Source organism: Hoplias malabaricus, chromosome 2, assembly GCF_029633855.1.
Source record: "Hoplias malabaricus isolate fHopMal1 chromosome 2, fHopMal1.hap1, whole genome shotgun sequence".
NCBI lineage: Eukaryota > Metazoa > Chordata > Actinopteri > Characiformes > Erythrinidae > Hoplias > Hoplias malabaricus.
The window spans coordinates 8,737,052-8,751,891 of record NC_089801.1 but is presented as its reverse complement, the minus strand read 5'-3'; the positions used below and the strand labels follow the sequence as shown (position 1 = coordinate 8,751,891).

General features: G+C 38.5%; 1 protein-coding gene across 1 annotated transcript; it reads left to right on the top strand.

Moving 5' to 3' along the window:
* The first annotated feature begins 1,166 nt into the window (after positions 1–1,166).
* Positions 1,167–14,623, top strand: LOC136674282 (chitin synthase chs-1-like). Its single transcript, XM_066650207.1, has 15 exons — positions 1,167–1,198; positions 1,999–2,140; positions 3,097–4,119; positions 4,323–4,408; positions 4,504–4,656; positions 4,750–4,924; positions 5,628–5,732; positions 6,075–6,216; positions 6,729–6,929; positions 7,991–8,275; positions 8,512–8,700; positions 9,781–10,207; positions 12,315–12,386; positions 12,543–12,596; positions 14,458–14,623. Exons 1-15 carry the CDS (start codon positions 1,167–1,169, stop codon positions 14,621–14,623), a joined length of 3,252 nt encoding a protein of 1,083 aa, XP_066506304.1.
* The last annotated feature ends 217 nt before the right edge of the window (positions 14,624–14,840 follow it).

Below are 14,840 nucleotides of genomic sequence, written 5' to 3'. Positions count from 1 at the left end.
TGTTTGTTATCGTGAGATTTTAACTCAAATATAAAGGTGCTGGTCATAAAATTAGAATATCTTGAAAAAGTTGATTTATTTCAGTAATTCCTTTCAAAAAGTGAAGCTTGTGTATTATACTTGTTCATTACACACAGACTGATATATTTCAAGTGTTTATTTCTTTTAATTTGATGATTATAACCGGCATCTAATGACCTGTAATTACAGAATACGACAAGAACTGTGAAAGAAAATGTGTTCCATGTTGTTTCTTTGTTCTGTTTTATATTTCTTATATATGGAGTCTGGGCTCTTATGGGTTAAGTTATTTTTAAATTTTTTTAATTGGAAAAAAAAATATTGTCATTGTGTGGTTTTGTTTACTGTTGTGAGCTGGCAGTGTTAAATACACATTACGTTGATGTAAAGCAATAAGTTACATGGCATATTAAATCTTTTGGTAGATAAGTTATAGTCACCTACACCGCATAACATTACTGCGATAAAAATTCCCACTTTTCAAAGGGAAATGAATCACATTAGAAGAGTAGTATATGTAGTGAACTTCACAATAAAGATCGCTGTGTAATGGCATGCACAACTATCTTATATTCATTATTTTATGATTACATCTGTCAAAGATTTTGACTAAACTAATGTTCCTGTGCCTGAAGGCCATCGGGTCCACACAGCAATGTTTCATCGTCTAGTGTACCATTGTTCAGTATGAGCAAATTAGTGGCTGTTGCATTCCTGACAGGAGGCAAATTGCGTAACAATACAGTTCATTACATAAGAAACATCATAGAGGAACCACCCAAGACATACAAAATAATAGCTTTAGTGATTGAATAAAATGCTTTAATAATATTCATTAATATGAGGCTATTCACAGAACAAGAAGCGTTTCCAGTAAACGTATATACAGAAGCAATCTTTTAAACTGAAACCAGATTATTCAATAGATATGCCTTATTATGAAACCCTTTATATCATGTGTTTATCAATATTCACTTCCTTGTGTATAAAGTATAATTATGAGTTGAATCTTTAGAAAAGAATGTCTCCCAACCCAGAAACAGACATGCCTTAATGTAAAGTTCCAAAAGCTCATTAAATATGGGTAAACTCCCACTATATATTTTATTCAACTGTGCTGCTTTGTCACTTTGCTTAGAGCAAACATGCAGAGCGAACAAGAGCAAACAGAAACAAGGTAAGTGTTTATTTAGTTTTCTTATTGTTCTCCATAACTACAGGGAGTTTATATTGTAATCTTGTTTGATGTTTTCATTTGTTTATGAGAAATGTAATGCTTTGTCAGTTGTGTAGTAAAAGTAAAGCTCTAAACTTAAATCTAGTACAGTTAGAATTTAGTTAAGACTTGTGTATCTATTTCTTCGTATATCACTGTACTGTAGAAGCTTGCTAAAGTGACTTCTACCATTCACTGCTTTCCAAATTCTTAAAGGGGATGTATATCAAAATTTTGTTGTAATTAAAACAAAGTAATTCAGAATTTAATATGGAACAATTCACTATAAATTGTTGACACTCTACAGCAAAGCTTATAAAAACCAGGGTTAATTAATTAACGTAGTATTGAATGCCATTTTATACTATGCTTAATTACAAATGTACATATAAATATCTTCTGTTTTATATTGTTAAAATTAAACTAAAATTTAACATTAATTTTTTAGGAGAAAAATGGAAATAGTAGGTTTTGTACAACAACATGATGTTGACAATGTTCATCTATAGTATGTCTGAATAATTTGACCTAAAAAAAATAAAAAAAAATATATATATACCACATTAAACCGCATTAAACTACACTGAATGTCTATGTTTATATATATATATATATATGTCTATGTTTATATATGCTAATATATATATATTAGCATTCTGGTTTGCATTCTGAAAAACTTGGGAGTACAAATTTCAACAAAGATAAGACTAAACTACAGTTTAAACCAGTGAAAACAATACAAATTCTTGATGGTGTTGTAGGTTCAGAGAAGCCTGGGATGCTGCCAAGGAGGTGCCCATCATTCAAGATGAGCAGAAAATTCGAAAACGGATGACTGTCATCCAGTTCGTCACCTGTAGTTTCGTCACACTCTTGGTGTTTGCATTAGCCTTTTTCAGCAAAGTGAGTACTGGATCACAGTAAAATGTTCATATGTCACATTATCCTTAGAAACCGATCATCATCATGAAGCCTTCATATTTATTTCTGTTTATTACATGATTTAAAATCACTAGCAGCCCTTTACATTTTGTCACAAATTCATGCTGAATTGAAAGTAGACATGCTGCCAGATATTCTGACAGAAGCAATATCCATTACTTAAATAACCGCACCACTCCTCATAAATGTGTTTCCCATTCTTTTCCTTTTAATGTAGACATCTCTATTATTACTGATAAGCATCACCAATGAAGCCTCAAGGACAATTGAATCAAAACCCTATGCCATCCTTTTCATCGGCTGCCTTTTAGTTGCTCCAAGTGTTTTAACACTGATCAAGGGCTTTTGGAAAATTACTTTCAAGGACTCAAAGACTCCGTTAAAACGAACGCTCATATGGGTAAGTGTACCTTTACCACTATCACTAGTGTGACGTTGGTCAACTGTGGAATATTTAGTTGACATAACAGAATCGGAAGTTAGCGTCTTCCTCCAAACGTTCTGAGCTGTATAGTGACACTGACAGATTTAGGTTAAAATGTTAGAGAAATGTAATTATTTTTTAGTTCATCAGGCTATTTGCCTGATTGGAATTTAAATTATTTATTAAATTAATTTAATTAACATGTAGCATTTAATGCTAATATGAAAATCCCTCTGCACCTCAGCAAATAGAACGAGCTTGATCTTCATTCATGAATATCTTGTTCTTAATCAGCTGTTGAGACACTTTGCTGTTGAGTGACTTCTGTTCAATGTCAGTGATTGTGACAAGCTTTTTGAAAGTTTACAAAGGTTACTGTGGTTAGCTGTTTCTTTTGCAATGCGTATTTGTGTATTTTTTAAAGAATCATTTGGGACTGGACTGTTTTTGTTTTTTTGTATTTTGCAAACTGTATTACTTCATTTCTGTCCAGGTTGTCGCGGTGGAATCTTTGGTAGCTCTAGGCTCCTCCATCCTCACCTTGGCCTGCATGCCATATTTTGACATCCTGACTAATGTCATGCTTCTGAATGGCATTGCCACATTATCAGCCCTGTTGCAAGCAATTGCAGGCTTGGTCGCCCACGGCATGAAGGGATTCATAGCAAGCTCTGTGGTCTCTGTAGCCTTTCTGATTGCTGGCTTCATCTTCTTCGGCTTAAACTACCTTAGGGAGAGGCCCAATAAGTCCATGGGTTTGCTGGTGGGTTTAGCGATAGGAAGCACTTTCCTGGTGTCACTGAACTGGTGGGAGAACTATGCCATGCTTTTCAAAATTAACTTCTTTAAGGAAACTATTCAGGATATCAAAAGGTCACGGAACCTGGTCAACATCCTGTCCAGTTTGGTCCGAATCGCTGTCATCTCCATTGTCGTGGGAGCATATGTGAAACTCTCAGGACAGGATTGGTCATCAATCCTGTCAGTCACTTCATCCACCAAGATTGTGGTTTTGAGCCTGTTTGCCATCCAGATTCTCTCATCAGCTCTGTGCCGCTGGGTTGCCGTAGTGGCCTGCAAAATGCATGCTGTACGCCGCAGCTTTGTCCTTCCAATGATACTTGCGTCTCCAGCCACACTAGCTGCCTTTGTCCTAGCCATCGGAACCCCTTACATAAAGTTTAGAAACAATGCAAATTTCACTGGTACTTTCTCCGATTACTGCAAAATCTTTTTAATCGTGGACGGACCAGGTCTACGCATCATGAAACAGCTGGTGACAGATTTGACCTTTGAGGTCTGTGCCTCTAATGCATACTCGAAGGGAACACCAGTGGGTTACGCTCTCCTTGGATGCTCCTTGGTATGCTGGTGGTTTGGACTGGTGCTTTGCACACTCTACACCTGGTTCTTGAACACAAATCGCCTTGAGAGAACAAAGGACTTGTTTGTGCGCAACTTATATGAGGCAGCATTCATTGACCAGTCCATGCTGCTTAACACCAGGTTTGAGATGGTGCATCACCTGAAGCAGACTAGGTACGTAGTTGGGGAGCCTAAAGATGGAATTCCATTATTGCATTAATGATAAGTGTTAGGTAAACCATATTTGCGTGTAATATTTACTTGCGTAAATGCCACTTTTGACTATTCAAATGACAATTCTTGTTCTTTTTTTTCTGATTTATCTTATTCACATGAATTCCTTTCTATAGGGAGCAAGAGAGGATGACCATCTACCTCTGTGCAACTATGTGGCATGAGACCCAGGACGAAATGATGAAGATGATCATTTCAATGTTCAGGTGTTATGATGAAGAGGAAACTATTTGTTGTGTCCAAACCGTGAAAAACCACATGTCAGCCTTATGTAATAACTTATATTTTCGTTGTCTTTCAGGCTGGACAAGTTCAGACCAAAGAAAAACAATTTTAATGATGTTAGCTTTGAGTCTCACATTTACTTTGATGATGCTTTTAAGCAAACAGGAAACGAGCGCCGTGTGAACGAGTACGCAGAAACTCTGGCAGAGGTCATTAGAGAGGTGTACATGTAAGTTCCTAGGCATTATGCAAATGTGGTATAGAGTTTTACATCAAAAGGAGACGAGTGTGGGATATATAATTTGATTTTCCCCATACACAGAGTATTTAATGACGATGGTAAAGGAAGTTTTAGGGAGAGAAAACCACTCCCTGAACAGAAAATCATCCAGACACCTTATGGCTGTCGTCTTCACTACATCCTTCCACATGGAAACTCTCTGTTTATTCACTTCAAGGACAAGCAGCAAATTCGCCACAAAAAGAGATGGTCTCAGGTAAGTCTATGGAGGCTCTGTGCTTTGCTTTATAGTTAACTTTTTTCTGTAAGTCACGTTATATCTGCTTCTGTCCTAGAGATAAGGCCATAAAATAAATCATTGAAATATACAGGGGCGGCACAGTGTCGCAGTCACACAGCTCCAGGGGCCTGGAGGTTGTGGGTTCGATTCCCGCTCCAGGTGACTGTCTGTGAGGAGTTGGTGTGTTCTCCCAGTGTCCGCATGGGTTTCCTCCCACAGTCCAAAAACACACGTTGGTAGGTGGATTGGCGAATCAAAAAGTGTCCGTAGGTGTGAGTGTGTGAGTGTGTGTGTTGCCCTGTGTAGGACTGGCGCCCACTCCAGGGTGTATTCCTGCCTTGCGCCCAATGATTCCAGGTAGGCTCTGGACCCACCGCGACCCTGAACTGGATAAGCGCTTACAGATAATGAATGAATACAGTATAAAAAGACTAGAAAAAACTCTAGATTACATCCATTGTGTTGTCAACTGATTTTCCAGCATTTATTCTGAAATGAATGGCACTAAAGGATTTAGTGCCTCTTGTTGCAGTAACAGTATATATCACTGCTCTACAGTGTGCAGCATAACACAACAGTAGCAATAATTATCTCAAATTTTAGGCTGGAATGTACTTTTAATACCTTTCTAATAAGATCTCCCTTTTAGATTAAAGATTGGGTTGTTTTCCCCCTGCAGATTATGTACCTGTACTACCTGCTTGGCTGGAGACTGAATAGGCAGTACTTTCTGATGTATAAAGATGGGGTAGAGGCTTTGGCAGACATCAAAGAGCGGTTGCAGGTAAATGCATCTTTAAAGGAGCAATTTATTTTCTCCAAAATGTCTTTTTCAAGTTATGAAACATTTATTTCACTCACCCCTAGTGTCTTAGACTGGGTTTAGGAATCGGTGGGGAGACCCACCCCATGGAGCATAAATTCATTCATTCAAGGCCCACAAAGCAGTTTGATTCTCCCTGACTTCATTTAAAATTTACAGAAAGTATTTAACGTGAAAAATGATAAATGAGTTATTTGCTAGTTTGGTTACTTTTTATATCAATGTACATCACTGCATTTACTAAATTTACTTTAATTCCCTTGAACCTTTGTGACCCAAAGAAGAATTTCTTGTTTTCTCCAGAAAGCCAAAGAGAATACCTACCTTCTGGCACTAGATGGCGACACTGATTTCCAGCCTTCTGCGGTCATGCTGCTGGTGGATCGTCTGAGGATGTACCCAGAGGTGGGAGCGGCTTGTGGCAGGATACACCCCACTGGCACAGGTAAGGAGCACAGCTATCTGAGATGTTTTGGCATAAACAATTCTACAGTGTAGTGCAAAGGTCTTGTAGTATATTGTCCAGTAAACAACATGTTACTCCAAAAAAACGTAACTTTACAGGAGAAGGAATATGTATTTGATTGGACGTATACACTCTGACAGTGACAAAATATTTTTAAAATTCAGCCTCTTATTTATTAAACTGTTGTTGATTAAATACGTGTTCAATAAGTGTGAAGTGTGTTCCCTGCAGTAGATGTGTGTTTATTTATTAAATGATTAACTTATTAAGGGTCGATTAAGACTAGGGTCGATCCCTAACTTAACTTAATATACTATTGTTTACTAATTCTGATGACAAAATTGATTACAAGAATGATTCAACATTTTCTGAAGCTGTGATCCAACACCAATCAATCCGTTATTTAATAATATCAGAACCAGGATTGATGAAATCCATACAGTCACAGGAACAAGGCCATGTTCATCATAGTGGTTCCTCTTGTGTCGCAGGGCCGATGGTGTGGTATCAGAAGTTTGAGTACGCTGTGGGTCACTGGCTCCAGAAGACGACTGAGCACGTGTTTGGGTGTGTGTTGTGTAGTCCTGGTTGCTTCAGCCTGTTTCGTGCTGCTGCACTAATGGATGACAACGTCATGAAGAGATACACTACCAAACCCTCTGAGGCTGCCCACTATGTACAGTACGACCAGGGTGAGTATGGATGGCAGGGCTGTATAGAAATCTGTTTAGCGCTGGTACTAGACAAGTATAATTTATATAAAAGCGACCATTTTTCTACAACATTTTTTTTCTAGTGAAAAAAACCAAAAAAACAAAAGTTTGATTTGATTTTTATTGTTTGTGTATCGAATGTAAAGAATGCATTTTCTCCACAAGGTGTCGCTATTTGCTGTAATAATGTCTTCATAACAATGATATTAGTCAACTGCTCATCCTTTCATAAGCCTGCAGTTACCTGTGATCCTTTGTGATTGCACAGAATATATTTCTCTTATTTTATTATTAATCTCAGTAATATGAAGAATATTTATATTATTTTATATATTATTTTATTATTCTATTATATTAAGCACTCATTTGTGGCGGTGGCGCAGCAGGTAGTGTCACAGTCACACAGCACCAGGGACCTGGAGGTTGTGGGTTCGATTCCTGCTTCGAGTGACTGTCTGTGAGGAGTTGGTGTGTTCTCCCTGTGTCCGCGTGGGTTTCCTCTGGGTGCTCCGGTTTCCTCCCACAGTCCAAAAACACACGTTGGTAGGTGGATTGGCGACTCAAAAGTGTCCGTAGGTGTGAGTGAATGTGTGTTGCCCTGTGAAGGACTGGCGCCCCCTCCAGGGTGTATTCCTGCCTTGCACCCAATGATTCCAGGTAGGCTCTGGACCCACCGCGACCCTGAACTGTATACGCGCTTACAGATAATGAATGAATGATTTGTACATGGTAATTAAGATTTTATTTAGTCTCCCTTTTTACTATAACTGAAGAGAAGAGTTGCTGAAGGTGTAGAGTGGCTATTGTTGTATTAATAGCATAGAATCACAATTTCAGTCATAAAATACAGTAATGCACCTTGCTTAGGAACAAAAATGTGCTATTGATTGACAATGTAATCTTAAAAAAGGTTTAACAGTGCTAACTTGTTTCAGTGGCCTATTACTTAATTGATATTTGATATATTCCGGTGTTGTCATTGTTTGTGCACACTGCTGCAGACTCCACAAATGCAGTTTGAATGTTCTCTGTATGTGAAGGTGAGGATCGCTGGTTGTGCACGTTGCTGCTGCAGCAGGGCTGGAGAGTAGAGTACAACGCTGCATCAGACTCTTACACTAAAGCTCCTCAGGAGTTTCAAGAGTTCTACAATCAGCGACGCCGCTGGGGACCCTCCACCATGGCCAACACTCTGGACCTCCTGGCCACTGGCAGCTTGACTTCCGAGAAGAACAAATCCATATCCAAACCCTATATATTGTACCAGACATTGACAACAGTCTCCTCCATTCTGGGCCCAGCTACTGTCTGCCTCATGATTGCAGGTGACATATTAAAACAAAACAAAAAAAAATGTTTAATCCAGTTTTGGTTCTGAACTTTGCAACCAGTTATCTGACCTTAGATGGACAGGTTATTATGATGTCTAGGCCTAGAAACTGGACTCCAGGACTGTATTACTTCCCTTGTTTAGAAAGTGAGATTCAGATGTAAATGTAGATCAGTTTGAACAGTGTATAGTATTTTAACTAACTATCTTTTGTATTTGTGTTTTGAACAGGGAGTTTTAAATTCACCCTTCATGTAAATGCCAATATCGCCCTTTTGCTGGCCATTCTTCCCCCAGCTTTCTATACGGCTATCTGTTTCTGGCTTGGTCATACCCGATCAGGCATACAAATCTCCATCGCTGCTGTCCTGAGTATAATCTATGCTTTTCTGATGACTGCAACTCTGTTATCCATTGTAGGTTGGTAATGTCATCATCTAATGTACGTATATATCAGTATCTAGTTTGTACTACAGTCATGTGAAAATGTTAGGACACCCCATGAAAGCCTTTGTCTTTTTGAACATTTTTAAACATATGGACATTTGAGCTTCATTTGAACAGCACTGAGAGATGGAGCTTATACAAATAAACAAATAAACAAATAAACAAATAACACAAATAACACATACTCAAACACACATTGTAAAATGTAATGAACAAAAAAACTGTTTGTTAAAATTACGTTATAGGAATATGTGTTTGTGCTTTTGGAAAGTCTTAATCAAAATCAACATTTTCAAAAGTATCTTTTTGATGCACCAATGCCAGCATGATTTGCTTTGATTTGGTTGTATTTTAATTAAGAAAATGTCGCAGTCACACAGCTCCAGGGGCCTGGAGGTTGTGGGTTCGATTCCCGCTTCAGGTGACTGTCTGTGAGGAGTTGGTGTGTTCTCCCTGTATCTGCGTGGGTTTCCTCCCACAGTCCAAAAACACACGTTGGTAGGAGGATTGGCGTCTCAAAAGTGTCCGTAGGTGTGAATGTGTGTGTTGCCGTGTGAAGAACTGGCGCCTCCTCCAGGGTGTATTCCCGCCTTGTGCCCAGTGATTCCAGGTAGGCTCTGGACCCACCGCGACCCTGAACTGGATAAGCGCTTACAGATAATGAATGAATAAATGTTGGAATATTTAAAGGAAATCCATTTATATTTTTATCCAATTGTATATTTATTACTAAGAAGTGAAATGCAAATACAAATGATTGTAGACACACCTTATAATTTGGCAGTTCAGCCACTTGATTTTGCCTTCATTCCGAATGTTTATGTTCAGTTGTGTATGAACAGTTTGCTAGCATTTGCCAATTGAATGGACTGCTCTGGTGCAGCTAATAATGCCATCAAATAATCAAGTCTTCCCACAAGAGTAGAGTCTGTTATTGCAACAAAATATAATTACACATTTATATTTTACACTTGTTGGGAAATTTTACCAAGTAAAATCTAGGATACCTGTAACTTACTGTAAATATAATGGTGTTGTTTATATTGTGTTTAGCGGATATGGTTCTTCAAAACACCTTCTTTACACCAAGTGGCCTTTTCTTCATCGGCATCACATCTATGTACATCATCACTGCTCTTCTTCATCCACACGAGTTTCACCTCATCATCTACGGCTTTCTGTATGTCATCTGCATTCCAAGTGGCTACCTCCTGCTGATCATCTACTCCATGGTCAACATGAATAATGTGTCCTGGGGAACTCGAGAATCTGGCGCTCCAGGCACCTCGGCACCTACTGAGATGCACCAGAAGAATGTCAAGTGCCACAAGCTGTTAAAACTCTGTGGTTACAACCTGGAGATTCAGGTCAATAAAGATGAGGTGGTGACCAGCACAGTTCCTCTGAATAACCCTGAAGTCCAGCCTGGAGGCTCTCTTGAAGTAGGGGAGTCCAAAGAGCTCTCCAAACCAGAAGAAAGGTAAAAATAGCCTTCAAGAATTACAGGCTACTTTCTGGGCTGAATAGATGAGGGAATATTCTGTGAAATAATGCAATTGCAATTATTTTATATAAAGTAAGCTACAAGTCTATTTTTTGCCATGTTCCTTGTACTTAAGACTCAAATGCTAAATGTGTGTTAACCACCTGTTATTAGCACTGCATTGTCAGTAGAGGTTGGTGACCAAACATTTTGCTTTCATGATACACGTCATTGTTAAACACTTATGTTTTTGTGAGTTTATCATGGATATTGTCAGTACTTAAAGATCACAGTTTACACTGTATCAGTCATCTGGAGCACAAGATTGTTAAAATGTTGCTTGTGGTAAGCTGCGATAAGCTCTAAATTAAAATATATATATATATATATCTTCCTTTATTTTACATGGCAACTGAAATTGTATTGCAGTGTAGTAGCCAATATTTTACTGTATATTTGCACAGGATAATTATATATTTTAATTTCAACGGTCATACACATAAATATTTTGAGAATTAATGAATTAGTTCAAGGGCGGCACGGTGGCGCAGCAGGTAGTGTCGCAGTCACACAGCTCCCGAGACCTGGAGGTTGTGGGTTCGATTCCCGCACGGGTTGACTGTCTGTGAAGAGTGTGGTGTGTTCTCCCTGTGTCTGCATGGGTTTCCTCCAGGTGCTCCGGTTTCCTCCCACAGTCCAAAAACACACGTTGGTAGGTGGATTAGTGACTCAAAAGTGTCTGTAGGTGTGATTGTGTGTGTGTGTATTCCTACCCCCCGCCCAATGATTCCAGGTAGGCTCTGGACCCACCGCGACCCTGAACTGGATAAGCGCTTACAGATAATGAATTAATTAATTAATCCATGACCAAATTTAACTGTAGCTTTCCTCCTTTTCCCTGCCGTATGATCTGCCCTACATTAATTACATGTACAGATTTTAACATGTGCAATATTGTTTTTATTTTCAGAGAAACACCTGCAATAAAAGACTGTAAGTTTTTCTCTTTTTTATACTGATTCAAATGCACAATGCGTGTAGTTCCTAATTTTTTACTATTTGTTCTAAAATGTACTGTAAGCATGGATCCCACAAATTAATACATGATAAATGTTTGTTTATAGGCTTTGTTCAGCAGCTGAAGGAAATCTCTGATGAAATGGTCCTTGAAGAGGATTTTCTTAATGAGGTGGATCTTTTTTTTAAAGACTTATATTCTTGATTGATCTATAGTGAAGTGTATATTGCTGTGCATTATTTTTAAAGCCATTATTAAACTAGTACTGCTGTTTTTTTGTTTGATCTTCAGTGCTATAAAATACCATCTTCCCATGGACCAAATAAAACCAAGTATTTTGACATTATTTTGACATGTTTACTGTGTTTACAGTTTGGTTCCCTGTGTTCATTTCTTTTTCATATAAGGATGAAGAACAATTTTGGAAAGACCTGATTGATCAGTATTTGAAACCTCTAGAGAGTAACAAAGCAAAGGAAGAAAAAATAAAAAGTGATCTGAAAGACCTGCGCAACAAGGTTTGTTTGTGTTAAATCCATGCACAATTGAATGTCTGTGCCCCCAAGTTATACACTACATGTCCAAATGTTCGGACAAATATTTGGTAGTGCTTTTATTTTATCTACATATGTGTTATTTTCTTATATTTGCAGGCAACATTTGTGTTTTTCATCTGTAATGCCTTGTGGCTTGTTGCAACTTTCTTTCTGACGATCATTGGAGATTCAGTGAGCATCAGAATCCCCAAACTCCTCCCCAATGGCGCTGTTGATCCTAACGAGTATCTTTACATCGATCCCATTGGCCTGATGTTCCTTCTTAGCTTTGCTTCGCTCTTGGTCATCCAATTTTTCGCTATGATTTGGCACAGGTGATGGAAATATGCGTTTTCTTAAATTATCATTACCTACATTATGGAAGTATCCCTTCAGTTCTCATTTACACCCTAAAAACAGTCTATATGTTATAGTAGTTGATTTCAATATTAATCAGGGGTGTCGAAAAAGCATTTGGAAAATATCTGTATGGTCCCTTGAATCTGGTGAGTGATTTATGTGTCTTTTTTTTCTCTCTCTCTCTCTACAGAATCCAAACTCTCATCCACTTCATTGCTTATAATGGAACTGAGGCAGCCGTTAACAGGAGAGCAATGGCACAGTATCAGAAAATGTCCTCCAATGAACTCGTAAATATCATTGTTACGTTGTTTATTCATTTTCACTGACAAGATTATTGATCCAAGATCAACTTGGGTCGTAGTTGAACATTTCTGGTGAACATGGTAAATAACTTCTGTGTTCATTTTCTCTGCAGAATTTTCTGTAGAAGGATAATGGCTGCCTTACCAGGAACCACCAGCTGTATACTGTAAGTGGAAGTGCTGTTATTAAGAAGACTTGCCACAAAACCTATGTCATAATTTTGTATTAATCTATGTTTTTACCAGTTTCTTTTATAATGTGGGGACACAACTTGATGTACACACACTGTTTTCTGTATAGTTAGCAGAACTTCTCCTGTATTTAGTACTGTTATTAATAATATTATTGCTAACAATATTAAATGAGATCATTCTTGATATGAGTATGATGTTATTATTGTCTGTGATATTGTCTGTCTGTGAGGAGTTTGGTGTGTTCTCCCTGTGTCTGCGTGGGTTTCCACCGGGTGCTCCGGGGTTTCCTCCCACAGTCCAAAAACACACGTTGGTAGGTGGATTGGCGACTCCAAAGTGTCTGTAGATGTGAGTGAGTGAATGTGTGTCTGTGTTGCCCTGTGAAGGACTGGCGCCCCCTCCAGGGTGTATTCCAGCCTTGCGCCCAATGATTTCAGGTAGGCTCTGGACCCACCGTGACCCTGAACTGGATAAGGGTTACAGATAATGAATGAATGAATGAATGTTATTATTGTTTACAGTATCCAATAGAAGGACCATTGTTGTAAAATTGACGGAAAACTGAATTCTCCTTTGTGTTTCATAGTAGACCAACCGTGGGCTGTATCTTCTGCCATGTTTCGTACAAAAGCAATCCAGATATTATAGTTGTTATTGTGATGGGAAAATGCAGATTAACACTAATGAGTAATGGTTAATAATAACTAATGACATAATATATTCAGGGAGTAATGGTTTTGATTTATCTTGATTAATTCTTACTAAATTATGTAGGCCTTAGTGCTTGAAGGGACTTATTGCATTGTGTGGTTACGGTGACCTGTGCGCTGAGCAGATTAGAATTAAGGCAGTCAACAACTGAAGGAGACAGTTGTAGAAACAGGGCTCAGTTGGGTGCAGGCATTACAACTGGTTTTGATGTATATACGTATGCGAGCCAGAACCAAAACTGGTTTAACACCTTTGGAAATTTGGTTTGGATCCACCAGGACTCTTGGAAGATCACACGTTGTCCTACTGTAAGAAATTACTAACAATCATGCATTCTGTTCACTCACAGGCCTTGCCTAAACCGTTGGAGGGGAAGTTACAACCCTTGAAACAGGAGACTGGGTGGTGAACAGCGGTGGTTGGGGCCCTTCCAAGTCCTGCTGAACTGTTAATCTTTATCTTTTGGTTGATGTTGTTGGCACCAGCATTGACTGGGTCATTTCAAGGTTCAGGCTATCCCAGCGACGCCATACGGTCAGGTGTAAATCTTTGGCATCGAAAAGCTAAATATGCTGTTACTACAGCCACAGATTCATCATGTCATGTGTAATATTGGTGCTTGGGACGTTCCCATTATCATGCCGTTTCCTTACAATGTTTCCACATGTATTGTGCCAAATACATGAGAGAAATGCATCCAGATCCATTAAAGATAGAATGCTCACTGCAGGGAAATAAAAGTAAAATATGTAAGGATGAAGACATCCTAGGTCAGTCAATAAAGGGGGGCTTTATGTGTCCTAGAGATTGTGCTCTAGCAGCTGGCTCAAAAACATTCAACTATTCAGTTATACATTGTGAATGTCACATTTGGTGATCACTGTTGCACTTTTATTCTTAATCACACAGCAGCAAATGGGTCAATCACTAAGGCGATGAAGGAGTTAACTTTTACTGAGAAGTTGTATGGATTTTCAGGTGTAAACGTTGACTGGATGGCATGGTTTGATTCCTATTTTGGCAAATGGATAGCATTGGGGCTGAAACTGGCTGATAATCAAGGGTAATCATTTCTCTATTAGTAATAGCACTAATCAGATGTTGTATTATTCCTTGTATCAGAAGTCTGATCATCAAAATTATTGAACGCTCTGTTACACTGAGTATGGTGAGTGCAGATGTGTACATGGAGCTTGACCCTGCAGCCTCTGGTTGCGAAAGAAATCCGCTGGTCGAGACGCCTCTTGAAATGCCCCCGCCAATCTATGCCTCATTGGATGGGGAGTAAATCTTTACATTAAACTCACTTTTCATTTATTATTGCTGATTTCAAGTTGATTTTATGAGTTTAAATAATCATTTGATTTAATCATTTGACATGTAATCATTCAATATGTTTTTTTTAAGTGTATGAGTTATGATGCCCAGACTGAAAGCTTAGCTAGTCTATGGTTGATGCTATCTTTTGCATTTCTTTTTAGGTATATTATGATTAAAAGTTCACA